Source organism: Sphaerodactylus townsendi, linkage group LG14 (assembly GCF_021028975.2).
Source record: "Sphaerodactylus townsendi isolate TG3544 linkage group LG14, MPM_Stown_v2.3, whole genome shotgun sequence".
Classification (NCBI taxonomy): domain Eukaryota; kingdom Metazoa; phylum Chordata; class Lepidosauria; order Squamata; family Sphaerodactylidae; genus Sphaerodactylus; species Sphaerodactylus townsendi.
The window spans coordinates 5,891,760-5,910,854 of NC_059438.1; the positions used below are offsets into that span (position 1 = coordinate 5,891,760).

The 19,095-nt window shown below is 44.4% G+C and overlaps 1 protein-coding gene across 1 annotated transcript; it reads left to right on the plus strand.

The window, feature by feature from the left end:
- Positions 1-3,155: 3,155 nt before the first annotated feature.
- Positions 3,156-18,361, plus strand: ATMIN (ATM interactor). The gene is made up of 4 exons (XM_048515743.1): positions 3,156-3,538; positions 7,946-8,071; positions 9,083-9,282; positions 9,944-18,361. The coding sequence occupies exons 1-4, from the start codon at positions 3,284-3,286 to the stop codon at positions 11,766-11,768; spliced, it is 2,406 nt and encodes an 801-aa protein (XP_048371700.1). The 5' UTR covers positions 3,156-3,283; the 3' UTR covers positions 11,769-18,361.
- The last annotated feature ends 734 nt before the right edge of the window (positions 18,362-19,095 follow it).

Genomic DNA, 19,095 nt, shown 5'->3' on the forward strand with positions numbered 1-19,095 from the left:
GGTCTGGAATCCATGCCCTAGGCCTAGGAGGAGCTGGGGATGTTTAGTCTGGAGAAGCAAAGGTTAAGGGGGGACATGATAGCTATGTTCAAATATCTGGAGGGATGCCATGTTGAAGAGGGAGCAAGCTTGTTTTCTGCTGCCTCAGAGACTAGGACCCCGGAGCAATGGATTCAAGGTGCAGGAAAAGAGATTTCACCTAAACATTAGGAAGAACCTTCTGACTGCCAGGGCTGTTCCACAGTGAAATTCACTGCCTCAGAGAGTGGTAGATTCTCCTTCTTGGGAGGTTTTTAAACAGGCTGGATGATCACATGTCAGGGGTGCCAGGGACGTAGGTATAGATTTTTAAGGGGGGGGGTTGGGGGTGGGGCCACACCCCCACCCACCCCTAGGGCATGGCCACGCCTCCCCAAGCCCTGCCCCTGGCCTAGCGCTTATAAAAGCAGCTCTCCGAGGTCGGGGATGGCAGACTCCCCTGCCCTGCCCCTCCCCTCTGGGCAGAGGCATAGAGGGAAAATGGAGCCTGGTGCAAAATCTGAGTTTTGCGCCCCTCCCCCCCCCTCCCGGGCAGCCACTGTGATGCTGGAATCCACCCCCAAGCAGCATCACTTTCAATGGTGTTTAAACTAGAGAGCCCAAATTCTCCTTTTAAATCCACCTTAAAGGGAGAATCTGGGGTCCCTAGTTAAAGAACATTGAAAGTGATGCTGTTTTGGGGTGGATTATCCCCCACCCTGAAACAGCATCACTTTCAATGTAGCGTAGTGGGTAAGAGCAGGTGCATTCTAAAATCTGGAGGAACCGGGTTTGATTCCCTGCTCTGCCACTTGAGCTGTGGAGGCTTATCTGGGGAATTCAGATTAGCCTGTGCACTCCCACACATGCCAGCTGGGTGACCTTGGGCTAGTCACAGCTTTTCTGAGCTCTCTCAGCCCCACCCACTCACAGGGTGTTTCTTGTGAGGGGGGAAGGGCAAGGAGATTGTAAGCTCCTTTGAGTCTCCTGCAGGAGAGAAAGATGACATATAAATCCAAACTCTTCTTCTTCTTCTAAACTGAGGATCTCAGATTCTCCCTTTAAATCCATACCAAAGGGGGTGGATTTAAAAGGAGAATCTGGGGAAATTTGGGGGGTGCCTGCTGTCAGGGGTGAAATTGTTAAACTAGAAGCACCAAACTTTCAGGGTATCTTTAGGAGTCTCTCCTAATGATACCACCCAGGTTTGGTGAAGTTTGGTTCAGGGGGTCTAAAGTTATGGACCCTCAAAGGTGTAGCCCCCATCTCCTATTAGCTCCCATTGGAAACAATGGGGATGGGGCACCCCTTTTGGGAGTCCATAGCTTTGGACTCCCTGGACCAAACTTCACAAAACCTGGGTGGTATCAATAAGAGACTCTCCTGATGATACCTGCCAGATTTGGTAAAGTTTGGTTCAGGGTGTCCAAAGTTATGGACCTTCAAAGGTGTAGCCCCCATCTTCTATTAGCTCCCATTGGAAACAATGGAGGATGGGGCACCCCCTTTGGGAGTCCATAACTTTGGACCCCCTGGATCAAACCTCACCAAACCTGGCAGGTATCATCAGGAGAGTCCCCCAAACAATCCCTGAAAGTTTGGTGCTGCTAGCCCAAACAATGCGCCCCTTGCAGGCCAAAAACCGAAAAAGCACTAAAATGTTTAAAAAACCCACAAACGGAGGGGCGGAGCTTCGGACATGAATGGGGGGGTTTTTCAAACCCGAGAACCCCCCCCCCTTACCTACGTGCATGAGGAGTGCTTTGATTGTGTGTTCCTGCATGGCAGGACTTGATGGCCCGTGAGAATGTGCTTGCAGACACAAGATTCTGGGTTCAATTCCAGGTATCTCCAGTTCAAAAATTGTGGCAAATAAACGGAGCAGCACATTTCTATTGCTAAATAGCTGTCACAGAGACAAGGAGTGGGTTAGATTAAGGCTGGTATGTAATTTTCCTGGATTCATGTCCCCTCCCCTCCAGCTGCAAATGTGACCCCTGGGGGAGACCTAATATGCTTCCCCCAATGAGGCAAGAAGCAGTTTTGGAGGGGAAATGGTGCAGAGGGAAAGACTTAGTACCTCCATATACTTGCCCTCCAAAAATATTATTTAACACGGTTCCTCAGGGATCCACATGATTTTTGCACTAAGTTACCCACAAATCACCAGCATATCACTGCTCATACCCCTAGGCACATGTCTGAAAACAACAATCACGCATTACCCCCACCCCGAGCTCTGAAGGAGCCGCGGGGGTGGGGGGAGGAGGAAACCACACTCTAACTCCGGATTTCAAGAAGTAGCTATGTTTTGTGTTCCTCACAAGTCCCTCAGGAGAAGGATCTATAAAAACTGCACAGTATCCCAAGCTCTGATTAATTTGACCGAAAAAAAGACAAGAGCAGGAGATGCATTGGTATAAAAACTGATTTTCCAAATAAGCACTGGAAAGGGTTAGAGCAAAAGGAAGCTTATTGTAACTCTCAGTCGTTATAGAGAAATAGTATGTGGTTGCAGCAATATAAAACAGTCATTCTAGGATATGAAATTGGACTATCATGGGAGTTCAGATCCCCAGCAGGCTAAGGAAGCTTGTCTCTGTCTGCCTTTCTGGATGAATCCACCCACCTCACAAAGTTGTTGCTGTGAAACAAAAACGGAGGAAAGGGGAATGATGTTGTAAACTGCTTTTAGTTTCCACTGGAGAGAAATGCAGAGTATAACCAAGGTATTTAAATGACATTAAAAGGGACACCATAATAATTGCAGGATAATTATACGTTTAAAAAGTAGTAGTGCAGTATTACAGATTACAGCCCAAAGAGTGTCGAACTAAGATGTGGGAGATCCAAGTTCGAATCCCAGTTCTACAACGGCAGCTTGCTGGGCGACCTCGGGCCAGTCCCACTATCCGCTCAACCCTCGCTCACAGAATCAAATGTGACAATCAAATGGGGGATTGGAAAACAACGTAGGCCGCTTTGGGTCTTCTATTGGGGGAAGAAGTAGGCCACGAGTTAAGTAAATGACATCCTTCCAATCACAGCTGCTCCGCTCAAACGCCCCTCCCCATGGGCGGAGCCAGCCACGGAGGGGGCGCGGCTTCAGGCCACCTCAGTCACGTGCCCCTGGCGAATATGCAAATGATCCGTCAAGAACCTGCACGATCGCCTGCCAGTCCTGCCGCCGCCGCATCCTCGGGCCCTTCTCCCCCTCACCGGAAGTGCCCGACCGGTTGGCGGGGGAGGGGTCGCGCCGGGCAACATGGCGGCCGCCACCGCCTCTCCTCAGGAGCCCGCTGGGCGCGCCGGCCTGGCTCTGGGGCGTCCCCCGCGCTCGACTCCCCGCGGCGTCCTCGAGCGCCCGGCTGGTCCGTGGGAGCTGGTGAGGCCTTCGGTGACGGATCTCTCGCGGGCCGTCCGGAGCAACATCCTGTGCACCGTGCCGGGCTGCGGCAAAGTGCTGCCCAACCCGCCGGCGCTGAGCATGCACCTCCGCAAGGCCCACCGCGTGGAGCAGGTAGGCTCGCTGCCACGCCCCTTCCCTGCTCGCCCCGGGCTTCAGTGGGAGGGAAGGGACGCCACCTTCGATTGTTTGCTGGTTTCATTCATTCATACCTTCCCTTTCTCCCCAGTGACGACACAGAGTGGCTTGCATCTTACTCCTCCCCTCTGTTTTATTCTCACAACAACCCTGTGAAGAAGGCTAGGTGGAGAGAATAGGGCTGGGCCAAGGTCGTCCAGGCAGCACCAGTAGGGATTTGAACCTGGATCTCCCAAACACTAGGCCGATATTCCCAAGCTCTGCACCATGCTGTTTGCCAGTGTGCTTTAAAAATCACTTGAAGAGAGTGTGGATTTATACTCGACCTCCAGGAGTCTCAAAGTTACTTTCAATCACCTCCTCCCCCACAACACCTTGTGAGGTTAGGTGGGGCTGAGAGAGTTCTGAGAGAACTGTGAGAAGCCCAAGGTCAACCAGGAGGCTTCATGTAGAGTAGTGGGGAAACAAACCCAGTTCACCAGATTGGAGTCCACCTGCTCTTAGCCACTCGCTGGCTCCCATGTTGATACCAGGGTCTACTCAACTCTCTTCACATGTTTTTTAACATGTGTTGATTTTTGTCCGCTTTTTTAAAAAGATGTATTTAGTCCATTTTAGGTGTTTTTTCAAGCATTGAGTATTCTAGCTCTGGCTTTCTAGTACTGTTTTTCTGGTGTATGTTTTTAAAAATCTGTTAATGGCTTTGTTTACTGCCTTGGGCACCCAGAATTGCATGGAAAGGCAGCACAGAAATGAATTAAATAAATGAACATCTTGTTCTTTCTCCAATTAATTCTGGGTGAGATTGTGAAAGTTTATGTGTTAGTCTTTAAGGTGCTGCTGGACTTTTGTTTTTTCAAACAAGTTAGCATGTCCACCTCTTTGTTATTCTTGCCTAACAGCATCCTTGTGAGGTGGGCTAGCATGAGGAATGACCAGCCCAGGGTCACCTAGCGTCCTTCATGGCTGATTTATCTTTACACCAGTCCTGTGAGACAGGCTAAGCTGACAATGAAAGACCCAACATTATCTAGTGTGCTTGGTGGTAGCGTCAGGAAGGGTATTCAGTTCAGTTTGTACTTATTTATTGGTGCGTTAAAAAATTATTCTGCTTGCTCTGTGAAAAGTGTTCAGGTGGCTTAATACTAGCCAGTTCAAGTACAGAAGCTTACAAAAAGCCTCACTTCATCAGGTGCATCATTAACTACATTTGTTAGGGAAGTGCATTTATACTAAAAGCTACCCGCAATAGTTTAATGCTATTGAAAGCATCCCTTAGCAAATAATACCTAAAGTTCAAATTTCTGACAATGAAAGCAATAACAGCACTTCACAGAATAAAACCATGCAGTGTAACTTGTTAAATTTCTACGCTTTGTATGCCTAGGGTGCTAGGTTTGATCTGTAATATATCCCACAAAAAGTTTTGGGTAGCTAGGCTAGATCCTTCTCTGACCAAAGAAACTGTCCGTGTTGATACCCTGTTAGCTAATGTGTGCATGCACATGCTGTACAGAGCCAGAGTGACTCAACCCCTTTATTTATAATTTGCAGTGAGGACCAACATTCTCTCCTTCTCCATTTTGTCTTCACAACACCCTGTGAGGTAGTTTAGACCCGTAGGCCCCTTCCGCACATGCAGAATAATGCACTTTCAATGCACTTTGCAGTTGGATTTTTTACTTTGTGGAATAGCAAAATCCACTTGCAAACAATTGTGAAAGAGAATTGAAAGTGCATTATTATGCATGTGCGGAAGGGGCCGTAGTGTGTGATTGCCCTGCATGATAGACTGGGTTTTGAACAGGTGTTGAATAGACTGGGGCTTTGAACAGAATTTTCCAGATCCTACTCCTGTACTGTAACCACTACACCACACTAGCTCTGTTTTCTGCCTTTCACATACTCCCCTACTTCTACTTGATTAGCCCTGGTCATAATATACTCAGCCAAAGCTCAAAGGTATTGGCATCACCAGAGTTCTTTTCTTCTTCATCAGTAATTGGCAGCAGTGCTGTTGGCTCCAAAGTATCCCTTTGAATTAGTACTGCGGTGTTTTAGCAAGCAAAGAAGCTTCTTCCCAAAGATGACCTATCTTTAATATCTTCTCTGTTTTTCCTGTTTTATTCTGTTTATCCTGAAAATAAGTTCTGCTTTGTCTGTAAGACTATACTTGAGGGTGGTTGGCTAATTTCTCTATAAAAATATTTCGACGTAGGTCTGATAAACCTTTGACAGTGGGCTGTAGCTAATTAGTCCAAAATAAGTAGTTCAAAAACCTACTTTAACCCTCTTACAAGCAAAACTTAGACCACATTAAGTGAAAACAAATTGCTAGTTTAAAACTACTAGGTGATGTGCTTAAGCTTGTTGTTAGCTCTGAGGTCAAACGAATTATCAGGATTAAATTGTTTGTTTTAAAACCAGCCTTCTAGTGTTTTTTCTATCTCCTTTCCCACACCTGAGTTTTTCATACGTCCTTAGAACTCGTCCTTCGAACTCGCTGCCATGGGATATACTTAATTGTATTCATATTTCAGTTGCACTGTTGGGTTATATTATTGAATGGTGTGATCTTAAACCCAATATGTAGAATTCAGTTTTGAGAAAAGGCATTAAACACGTTGACTGGAGGGAGATGAAAGCTTTTGGTGCCGCTTGCCTGTTTTTAGCTCCTTGATGAAATCTCACAGAACTGGAAACTTGAAGCAGCTGGTACTTGGAAATATGAAACAAATACTTCGTGCTGGCATTTGCTTCTTTCAAAGATGCTTATATGTTGGAAGTGGAGACTTTCTCTTGGCTCTTAATGCTATTTTTTCATTGCTATTGAATGTATAAGAGCAGCCTCAGCCCCTGCTAAAATTACAGTATCTGTGAGACCAAATCTTTGGATTTTCCAGGTTGGAGTCCAGGTTGTTTTTTTCTTTTCCTTTCCCTTCTGTACAAGGAGTAAATCACTGCTAAGGAAGATAAAGAATAGAGAAGCTGTTGGGTTGGGCATTTTCCCACAGTTATAATAAAGCCTTTGTCAGGCTGGAATGTCTAATCCAGCTTTTCTTGTTACATTTTTTAATTATAAATGTACAAATTTTGCAAGCATGAATGTTGCACAAAACTGACTAACAACTTTGGAATTCATTAAGTTATGTACTTAATTCCAGATGAGTAATAACAATATCTGGCATTGATGTTGAAACATCTGCCGACATTTATAATAAAGGCTTGGACAGGTTGGAATGGCTTATCCAGTTTTCTTTTTGTTTTTAAATCTTTATTATAAATATTTAAATTTTACAAACATGAACACTGTGCAAAACTAACTGACAACTTTGCAATTCATTAAATTACTTCTACACTTAGTTCTGGATGAGTTATAATTGTATCCAGCATTGATGTTAAAAAAATTTCTCCACCCTTGTAATAAAGGCTTTGTCAGGTTGGAACGTCTAATCTAGCTTTTCAAAGGGCCTTGGATGAAAGCTTTTGGGAGCCTCAGTGTACAGAAACACAACTTTAAAACTCTGCACCCATCCAATTCAAATCCTGCACCAGGAAAAATCAGGTTCAGCCCTCTGTATTTGTAGAATGATGGTTTTTTGTTGATCTGTATAAAATTGCAATTTTGACTGCTTACGGTTTATCATGCTAATGCAAGCCATGGGGTAAAGCAAAGGAGGGGGGGCGGCCAGGCATTGCAAACCCCTGCTCCCTGACTGACTATTTTTTTAGACTTACACTTTCAAACAGGTGTGCGGCCATAAGGGATAGAAACGTGCTGCTATAAATGAATAAATAAAAGCTGAGATTTGCAGGCAACTCCAGCCTGCATCTGGCTGCTTTTTCTGCACTGGTACAGAATCACAACATGGACACATTGGCCTACTCAAAGTGATAGGATTAGACTTTATTCATGGAATTGTAGCCCGCATTTCTCTTCTCAGTGTGAAATCAAAGTGTCTTGCAAAGTGAGAAGAACTCTGATCACATTCTATAAGTACTTATAGGCACGTTACTTACCCAGAAAATCAAACATGTCGATCTTCCATCGATATACTAATTTCTAATTCACAGTTCAGCTTTAAAAAGCTTTTTCCACAGAAGTTAAAAGTTCTTTGATTCAGCAGAAAGGGGGGGGGGGGAGTTTTACCCAAACAGTCACTCCTGACTGCTTAAGCACTGGACCAAGTGATCTAGTATATTGCGGAAGAATCTTCAAAAAAATCTTTTTCTGTAGGGAATTATTGAAACTTTCATAGCGGAATAGATCTGACCTCAAGTATTGAGGCAGGAAAACATTGAAAAGGTACTTTTTATTTCAAATAATTCTAAGAGCATAAGACTCCAGATGTTTGCATCCTCAATAATATTTTACTGCTTCAGGATGAGAAAATAAATCCTGCAACAAAGAAAGACTTGAAAGCACGACAGAAATACTACTGCTGTCCCATTGAAGGCTGCCCAAGAGGACCCGGAAGGCCTTTTTCACAATTTTCTCTTGTAAGACAGGTATGTATCTTAAAAACCTCACAATATTTATTTATTTATTTATTGGTTAGGTTTATATACCGCCCTCCCCCGGAGGGCTCAGGGCGGTGAACAATAATAGAGTGAATTCATAATATTTTGTTATTCATAATCAGTGCATTTCTCTGGGATTTGAGCAAACAGCAAGGCCTCCCTGGAAACATCCAGGAGCTGAGCAGAGCCCCCTATTTTTTTTAATTTGCAAAATTTATATTGCACATTTCTTCCCTCGTAAGGGCCAACCAGGCAGTTAACTGATTAAAACATGCATAATAAAATCACTATTAAAACATAATTAAATCAAAAACAGAGTTATAATGCCTACAAAGACATCTCTGCAAAGGTAATGTTGTAATTAAACCTGCAAGTGGAGAGAGGGTCAAGTGTTCTACTTCTAAGCAGTTCTTCCCACAAACAACTGGTTTGTTGGCAGAATCACAACTCTTGACGTAATTGCCCTCCTCCCTCGCTGATGGCAATAGCAGTTTTGGTTACCATGGGCTGGCCAGAGGCACAGCAGGTTATTAAAATCAAGCAGATAGCTCTTTTCCATTGTACCAGTTCCGTAATTGCTTTCTTGAGGTACTGGAAATATCTTAATGATAGTCTTAAAGTAATTCTATAGCCAAATTGAACTTACTAAACGTGCAGAACAATGGTTAGATTTCAAGTCAATTAGATTGGCAGAAGTACTTCAGTAACTAGGAAGGAAAATGAGCGACAGTGTGTGGGTTGTAAAAACTATATCCAAAATTGCTTTGACTTCCTCCTTTGGAAAAATATCTTTTTCCTTTTCAGAAAAGAGTGTGTAAAATCTGTAGTGGTGTGAGCTGCAGTACTGCAGTGTACCACTCTGAACCACTGGGCTCTTCTGCCTATCCATGGCATATTTAATAGTGTCCTTGTTTTAAAGATCCATGCTAGAACGTGAGAACATCTTGAGAACATTGTTTGTGTCCTAACGGCTTGTTTAACCTATTTGGCCTGTTTCAGCACTTCATGAAAATGCACGCCGAGAAGAAGCATAAATGTGATAAATGTAATAATTCCTATGGCACCATATGGGATTTGAAGCGACACATCGAGGACTGCGGCAAGACCTTTCAGTGTACTTGTGGCTGCCCCTATGCCAGCAGGACGGCCCTGTTATCACATATTTATAGAACTCAGCATGAGATCCCTGTTGAACACAGGTAATGTCTGTATTTTCACTGTGGAATGAACTGAAAGTGTAACTGCTCTGTGTGTGCATGCATGCATATTTTCGCTTTTAATTTAGGTTGTTCAGAGTCTTCTCAACTTTCACAAGTTGCTACCACTGATTGTTCCTTTGCTCCTTTTTCTTTTTGCTTTATCCTAAATTTTCCCTTGAAAGTGAGCAGGGATTTTCCCAGGCTATGTACAACCAAGAACAATTCAGGGAGTTAGCTACCTGTTGCGTTTCCATTCCCTTCTCCCTCTCCCACCCCCAAGTTTAGGAAGCTGGATTGGATCCTGCTAGCACCCGGTATGCTATGGTGAAAATCACAGGACCTACGTGAACAAAAGCCACGTGAGGCAGGGACTGTCATAAAAAGGGAAACTGAGCTTGCTTTAGCAAAAAAGCTGATTGGATGTGCCCTAGTGCTGTTTTGAATATTGGACTTAAATCTTGCTGAACTATCTGCAGGGTAACTTAAAAAAAAGTTGTCGTCACAGTTCAAATGTATCGGCTACAAATTTTGAACAATGGCTTTCTTTGGCCAGGAGTGATCTCAAAGATGCCTTCTGTTGACTATTGCCCAAATCAAATTAAAACTGTTGAGATTTTTCTAAATAGATCTGCTTTGAATTCCATATGTTGAATATTTACAGGGATCCACCGTGTAAGAAACGGAGAATGGAAATGGCAGCCTCCAATCATCAGCTGGGAGAAGAAGCAACAGAAAGCTCTGGCGATGCTGCTAGCCGACGTGCTGGTACTAAAGACTTGGAGACATCCGAGATAAAACTTGCAACCTCTTTAGAGGATTCCACCCATTGCTGTACCACTAAGCCAACACAGGCACAACCAAAAAATGCACCAAAGTTGCTTCTACCGAAGCCCAAAGTAGCTCTGGTTAAACTTCCTGTAATGCAGCTTACTCACTTGCCCGTATGCCTGTTGGCACCAGACTCTTCTGTGAAACCCGTCGTCGTTGCTGTGGATGACAAAGGCTCTGTAATGAGCACGGTTCACTTAATGCCTCTGCCGGTAGGAATTGTACTACCAACGATGGAGGCTGAAGCACTTACTTTTAGAGACACAGCACCCCTTTCAAAAACCAAAAGCTCTGTCAGCTTTGAGCCGGTCAGCACAGGAATCCAAGTCGATTTGGGTAAAGCGGCCTCAAATAGTGCAGTGCAGGGTCTGGAAGCCGTATGTTACAAGAACGGGATCTGTTCCACAGACATCCAGACGGACCTGTCCTTTATTGCACAGAACTTTGCACCCTCTGCGTCTTGGGCTCCCGATTCCTCCGTGTCCTCTTGTTCTCAAACCGATCTGACGTTCAGTTCGCAAGTTCTGCTGCCCATTAGCGTTCAGACACAGACTCTGTTGCCGGGTTCGAAGCCGACCTCATCCATCGCTGCCCAGACGGATGCTTTTGCCCACGCTTGCTTTCAGTCATGTGGAATTTCGAGAGAGACTCAGACCAACAGGTCCCAGAAGGGGATGGATGGAAGAGTACAAATGGACCAGGCTGTGATGTGCAATGACATTTTTGACGATGTTACTTCGTCGTTCGATTCATCCCCAGTGGTCCTTTCTGGCAGCAGCTTGATTGCCAGTGAGCTGGATCAGAACCTGCTACAAAGAGAAACCTGCAAGTCTTTGAGTCAGGACGCAAAATCCGAGGCGATGATCAACTTCAGCACACAGCATAATCTGCTTCCGCAGCAAGTTATGACTGACAACCAAACTCAGACCATGGAGTTATTGAGTGACCTTGAAACTATTTTTTCAGGTAATACTGCTGAGCAATCATTACATAACCGTGGTCTTCTGACAGATGCTAACCCTCACGCTGAACCACCCCTGCCTTCTGGCCCTAACCAGAATGCAGCAATAGATTTTGACATTGAGGATTTCTTCACTGCCTCCAATATCCAGACTCAGACAGAGGAGGCTGAATTCGGTAACTTGACCTCAGAGCCGGTCTTGGAATCACTGGATATTGAAACTCAAACGGACTTATTTTCAGACAACACGGTGCAGCCATACAACTGCAGAGGTAACGTGAACTTTTTGGGCCTGGAGATGTTTGACACGCAGACCCAGACCGACTTGAACTTCTTCTTGGACAGCCCCCATCTGCCTCTGGGCAACATCCTGAAGCAGTCTGCCTTCTCCATGAGCACAGACTCATCTGACACAGAGACACAGACAGAAATGCAGCTTCTGGAGAGAAACGCCTTAAGCCAGGTGGCCGAGAGCAAAGTGCAGCTGAACAGTGCCGAGACACAGACTATGGACAGCTGCTTTGAAACCTTTAGTAGCTTATTCCTTACGAGCAACGAGACTCAGACTGCCATGGACGACTTCTTACTGGCTGACTTGGCCTGGAATACAATGGAGTCACAGTTCAGCTCGGTAGAAACGCAGACTTGTGCAAAACTGTGCTCTTTGTTTCAGGATTCTGACAAGGCCGGCCAGTGAGTGCTGTTTTCACGAAAACAGCTTTCCTTGAGAATATAAGTTGTTTCGGGTGAAGAAACTGACAAGTCGGCTCACTGAATGTAACGGACGCCATGGGGTTGGTTTACAAACCTTGTCATGGTGTAAGGTGCTTTAGATGCTGTGTGTGTGGGACAGGCATGATCCTGTTTGCGTATTTTCACTACGACGTGTCATTGTGTGTTTGAGCACTTCGGAACTGAAGGCCTACAGGTGCCTGCTTTGTTAAGCTGAGGGTTGTGGGGGGGGGGGAGGATGGTGTGTATTCAAGTTCCTAACTCATAGCCTTCACTCATGTCGTTTGAACTGACACTTGAAGTGTACAGAATCTTTGACCCAGAACCAGGGTGTTTTTTTTAATTCATTGCTCATATCCAAAATCCTGAGCATGTAAACCTTTCCCCACCTTTATTCCAGGGTTGGTTCACAGTTTGAAATAGTTGTATCATGATCATACCCAATGCTTCCCGCTGATTAACTCTGAAGCACGTTTGCTAAACTGTGAGCCTGTGCCCCTCAGGCGTGCAGCGGCATGCTGGGTGCATTCTTCAAGTGCAGCCAACATTAACTGAGTTTTTTCTGACTTGTAATAAGCTTGTATAGCCCAAGCTTTCTCCTCCTGATTATATGTGGGAGAATAGCGGAATCTGAAAGTTGCAGAAATGCGGAGTATTCTGTTCCGTCGTTGCTCCTGTCACTTAGGTAGAAGAGGGGAAAGCATCTGAACATTCTTGCTGAATGTCACATACTCTTGGCAAGCAGGTAGCTTTAAGGACACTGGCTCTGAAACAAAATTGTGTATCCCAATGACTGCTGTTCAGCGGTTTCTTGGGAACGTCAGTCATAAGGCTAATAACTGGAAAAATAAAGATGCTGTTAGCTCCGAGCAAGTTCACTACATAGGTTTCCCGCCAGCTAATATAGCTGGTTTATCAGGGCCCCTGTTGACTTGTGTACAACCTCAGCTCTTCAAAATGATCCTACTTGCTGCTTGAAATACAGTTGTAGTGAATAAACTGCTGAAATGTGCTGCTATGGGTTCCAAAAATCTAAAAACGGAGGTTCTCTTGGCTCAATCTGTCGGTATGGAGTTGCCATTCCTTCATTTCCCAAACAGTTTCCCTTTCAGGTTTCCCATATTCCGATTTATCTGACAATCTCTCCACACTAGCTACAAGTGTTAGTAGCCGCTTAGTGGCTCCATTAATGTTCTGCAGTTGTGTTATTTTTTTATCTGAAGGAGAATGATAATCTGTGGAAGATACTTCAGTTAATCTCGCTCAGGTCTTTTCCTTCATTTTTTTTTTTTTGCAGGACTGCATAAGTGTTTCCCAGACTTCCCTGAAAGTGCTGTTGGAACGAGACCCAGCGTCTGGGCCTTGTAGCTTAGTGACAGAGTACATTACATGGTTACTTCAGTCTGAGTGGCTTTTTTGTTGTTGCCAAGGCACAGAGCTCTTCAGAATTTTACTCCAGAATGCCTTGGTTTTCAGCTTGTAGAGCGAAAGTAATTTTTCAGCACCGACATGGAAGGCACTGATATCAGAGAGGTTTCTGCAGTCAGTACGCAAGCTTTTTTGACAGAAGGGGATTTAGCAGTCTCGGGGTGTATTGGTACACCTCCATGAACAGAAACCAGGGGGTCCCAAGCGTTAGCTGTACATTTGAGTCCAGCCTACACATGTAGCAAGATCAAACGGTAGAATTCTAAGACTGCAGACTAGATTGCAACCTGTCAGCAATGAACATTTAACAATATTTTTCTGCATCTGGATGTGGGAAAGTGAAAAAAACTGGCAAAACACAAGGAAAAGGAGGGCCTCGTATCTTGCTGAATCACTACATCATTACTTTCTGGGAGCTTTGGTATGAGAGCATCCAAAACCAGCTTTGCAGCCAGTAGTGGTCCAGTTCATTTCGTTACTTTAGAGCTTTACCACTTCGTTTACCAGTTTGTGCAAGGCCAGGCTTAAGCAACCTGTCACTATACACTACTGGAGCATGGTACTATCTGTGTGTTTCCAGGGACACACAGTTGATGTTGAAATACAACCTTTTGAGATGTCGTGAAGCCGTGGAGGAAAGAGAAGTGTGGGTTTCCAGGGAAAGTTCACTTGGAGGAACTGAAATAAATGTAACGATCAGGGACTGGTTCACTTATCTGAGTCACGCAGCGGCTGTGTTGGGGGGGAGGGCATAGTTGATCTTGCTCCACCCCCTCCCCTCCTGCTTGTCTACAGCACAGGGCGCGACAACAACTCCCCACCTTCCTGCAGTGGGCAGTCACCACTTTCCTTATCATTTGACTGGACTGACACAGTGGCACTGCTTTCTCTTTGTTCCCCACCTATCTTCCTGACTCTCCTAGTGTGAGATTTTGGTATTTTTGTGAAAATGTTAATGGGGAAATATTTTTTGTATTTTTCTGCAAATCTGGGGATTCTCCATCTCTGTAGAGAAATACCTCCTATCACTTCCTGGTCCCATTCTCTGGATCAAATGATCTGCAAGAGAGCCAGGCTCAAAATTAGATCTAGGATGCTTATCAAACCTGATCACGTAACTGCTTCAACGACATAAAATGCATAGTTCATAGCATATCGGATTATGGTATTTGGCATATATATAATACACATTCACATGAAATTTAAAGGCGTCGATACCTTTGTTTTTCTATAAGTAAAATGATGAATGTACCAAATACCAAAGAGCTACAAACTATAGCTGACTGTACTGCCTTTGCAGTTATGCCAGCTGAGACGTTAAAAAAATCAAAAATAAAACTCAGGTTGCAGTATGCAAAATATTTGAGTAGCCTTAAGTAATCACAAACAGGATTAGCATATTTGGATAAAGAATCACTTCACAAGATTGAAAAAACTTTACTCTTCAGTTAATCTATTATATGTATTTTATGTCATTGTAGACAAAATTAGTCTCATTTTAAAATATTCTTGAAAATACGTTGTGCATGCCCACTATGTTAGGGTATGCCGTGGTTCAGTGAATTTACATACAAAAGGTCCCAGGTTCAATTTTGTCTTGTGAGCTTTCTCAAGTATGCCTGGACAGGTGGCATACAAATTTTCCAAATAAATCCCTGGTGTCAGTACTTAAAACAGTTAGATGGAAGGTGTTATGAGACCCTGGAGAAGTGTTACCTCTTAGTAGAAAGATTTTCCTTGAACAGATATATGATAATTTATTTGTTTCTCTTGTGCCTTCATATTGTGCCCTCCTCCTAGCTAGCTTCTATTCCAGAGTGGGAGTTTGAGCCCAAGTCTCAGATCCTAATCCATCACTCTAACCACTGCACAGTGCTCTTCTCAGGTTTCTGTAGGAATGAGAGACCTGATCTGCATTGGAGTTGATACCACAGATCCTTGCTCTCTTCTGAGCTGGAGTTATCTTCAACTCAGCCAGTGTGGTGTAGTGGTTAAGAGCAGTGGACTCAAATCTGGAGAACCGGGTTTGATTCCCTACTCCTCCATTTGAGCGTCAGACTCTAATCTGGGGAACCAAGTTTAATTCCCCATTCCTCCACATGAGTGGCAAACAAATCCAGAAAACCAGATTTTGATTCACCACTCTTCCGTATAAACCGTGCTGGGTGACTTGGGATAGTCACAGTTCTCTTAGAACTCTCTCAGCCCCTCCTACCTCACCAGGTGTCTGTTGTGGGGAGAGGAAGGGAAGGAGTTTGTGCTTTGACTCCTTATAGTTGAGAAAAGCGGGGTATAAATCCAAACTCTTTTTCTTCCTAGTAGATATGAGTCCCACATCTTTTCACAGAAGACCTCATCAGCCACAGTCTATTCTTGTGGACAATAAACCTGAAAAAATGTGTCCATACAAAGTTATGGAGAAGCTAAACCTTCATTTATGCACTGGTAACTTGTGGTTCTAATCCTTTTTCCTTAATACGGAGATACAGGAAGCCTGTTTCTCCCACCCTTGTTGATGGTCATCTGTGCCAGTGCAGTGGATCAACCATGATTGTGGACAGCAGCATAATGTGGCATGCACATCTGAATTCATTTAGTTAGCACACTTTTTACCTGCCCTTGGTGCAAGTCCAAAGTAATTCTATTGTCTCATCGTTTTGTTTTGCCAAAGGGACCGAAGCTTAAATACCTCCCTGGTGGTATAGCCCTGCAGAGAGCAAATCCCCTTAGCAAACTGGGGGATGACAGTTTCTCTGCCTCAATCCTATGTACACATTTGAGGCATTTTATTGTTTAAAATTTGATTTGATTTCTATCCCGGCCTATCCCTGCAGGGCTCAGAGCAGGTCACAACACAAATGATAATTTTCAAGTAGGATCTGCAGACCGCCATACTCAAAGGTATATCTAAATAGCAACTGCTGGTTAGTAGGTGGCAGCAGAAACAAAGGACTAGCAGAGAGGCAAGATGGAGGATAGATGATAAATTGCCTTTTCACTAACTACTAGGTTGGGTTTTTTTTATCAACTTGCAGGGATAGTTCTAGAGAATTGCACTTTCACACGCAATCAGAGCCATTAACTGCTTGCTGGCCAGAATGTGTTGCAGTGTGAGTAGAATGGTTCACTTGTTTATAAAAAAAAATTAGGCAATTTTTTGCTGTCAACATGTGATAGGTCAGATAAATCTAGGTGCTAATCCTGGCTTATCTGAGAATCCCAAGGGACTTGCTTCCCGCTAAAGCAGCAGATAGTTACGTTGTATATAAACTTGTATTTGGGCTTCAGCATGTCTGATAACAGCTTGCTTGACAAATGCTCCTCCGCACAAAAACATTGCCTATACATTAACAAAAAATCTAGCATGTTTGGATAAGTAATCTGAATCCACACCCTATCACTGCCTGTTTTGTAAGGAGAAGCAATCTTGCAAACTCCCAATTCCATTCTACAGAGCAAGCCAAACATCAGGTTGGATCCAACTAGTCAAGGCTCGGTTGGGGACCAAGGGAAGTTCTTGGTCACACAACCCATGCAGGGGGCTGTGATAAAGAAAGAGATTGGATGGGGAAAGCTGGCTGGGTCTACCCCATGAGCATTACCAGCTCAGTTAGAAGCCTCCACTGAACATGACTAGTTGGCGCAATACGTCCACCGCAAGTTGCCCACAATTCAAGCTGAAATGTGTAAGTTGTCCTCTAGTGTGTCCGCTGTAGTGCCGATGATGCTTGCCGGACATTTGTCTCTGAGTTAAGTAACACCATGTTGGACTATGTTGATGTGTGTTGTTAACGTGTCCTTTATCTGCCCTACCCACTTCTAAAGGCTGCATCCACACATCCGTGGATAACATGCTGCTATTGTGCTGTCGCAGTCGTTCACTTCCTGGATTTCCTTGTTCTTAACTCCCCACCCGTGAAAGGAAAAGGCAGTTGTGAATTATTTCTGTAGCACAATATCCAGCAAGGCATAGACACAGGCCTGCCCAGAAACTGCAAATACGAAAGCAGTGTGTTTGATCAGGATCCTGCTTCTGGAGAATGAATTTATTTCCTCACACAAAGGATAGATGAGTGTGTATCAGACGAGAAGCTGGACAAAGGTAAAAAGCCAGAGTAAAATGCAAATGCGGGGGAGGGGGGTGTTTCCTGTTGAAGGAGATTGTCATGTGATCAGTCATTGCAGGTTTGAGATCTGGACGGAAGCTTGTGAAATGCAGCACTCCATTCTCATTGCCGCTGCTAACTCCTTAACTACTTTCTGCTGAAGTTGTGAGCGTGAAAAGACTGCTTTTCTCATCTCCACAGTGCCTGCTTTGCTTTTAAAGAAAAAAAGTCAGAGGATTAACCTTGTCGCTTCTTAAATATAGTCACACTTGCAAGCAGCTAAGTGACATGAAATGCCATCGTTAGAGCCGTGCATGCATGCTGTGATCAATTTAGTACTAGTGAAATTGATGACGATCCCTGTGGAGCACAGCGACAAGCTGCAGCACTGCAGTCAAAGCTCTGCCTGCGTCCTGAGTTCAATCCTGATGGGAGTTGGTTTCAGGTACCTGTCTTAAGGTAGACTTAGCCAGTGGTGGGATTCAAATAATTTAACAACTGGTTGTTTACAAGCACCATTTTAACAACCGGTTCTGCCGAAGTGGTACGAACCGGCTGAATCCCACCACTGGACTTAGCCTTCCATCCTTCCAAGGTCAGTAAAATGAGTACCCAGCTTGCTGGAGGTAAAGTGTAGTCTGGGGAAGGCAATTGCAAACCACCCCACAAACATAGCCTGCCTAGTAAACCTTGTGATGTGGCATCGGCCCATGAGTTAGTCATGACCCGATGCTTGCCGAAGGGACTACCTTTACCTTTTTATTTTTAAACCTTAGTATGATTAAGCAAAGAGAACCCAACTTACGATTGCCTCTGCTTTCGGCTAATGAAATTGTAAAGCAGAGTTTCCTCTGTACGTTTAGATGCTTGCGTGCACAGCTGTATGCACACTGTTGCAAATATTGTGAGCTTTAAATAATTTCTTGTTGTGAAGAAAGGAATGAAACTCTTCAAGGTAGAGGCCCACATGTATGAAATGAAATGTAAGCACAAAGACTAACAAATAAAGGTATTTCTACCTTAATCCACAGCGTTTCCTTGTCTTGGTTGGTCTTGTTCTGTGTTAAATGAAAGTTTTCCTATGTACTGCCATTTGTTCTTTTGTTTGTTTTATAAATATCCTGCTGTAAAGAGGAAATATTATATGGTTCAAACATCTGTGTAGAAAGCCACAGGTATGGCTGCAACTGGATGGCACTTCAGTACATCCACTATGAGGTTTCTGTACATCACCTATGGGGTGCCCCTCCAGAGGGTTCCCCAACCTTCATGATGCTTTGAGAAGACATGGGAGCTTGCATTCCAACTTACAGTTCTCATGCATGAGCAAAATAATACCCAACAGTATTTTAGCTACTGGCCATTGTTAAAAGCAAGAGCTATCATTAATAATTTTTAATCATCCCCTCCTTGTAGTAGTTAGCACAATAAAACTAAAATAGCCTCAAAGAATAAGAATGCAGAAGGAAGAGGTTAACAGCCCAATCTGGGGCGGGGGAAGGAAGTGGTGGGGGCCTATGCTGACGAATTTGCCCTCCCCAGGGCACTTTCCACATCAGAGCTCCTGCCCCCCACCAACTCCACCAGCATAGTGGAAGCATTCCGGAGGTGTGGCCAGGGATGGAACCAACCTTAGTCGCTTCAACCCTGGCTTTGACTCCCGGAACGCTGGTGCCCAGAGGCTTAGCAAGGGGGGAAAGTGCCCAGTGCACCGGTGTATCCTCTGCCACTGTCCCACCCTGGAACGCTCCCATCACA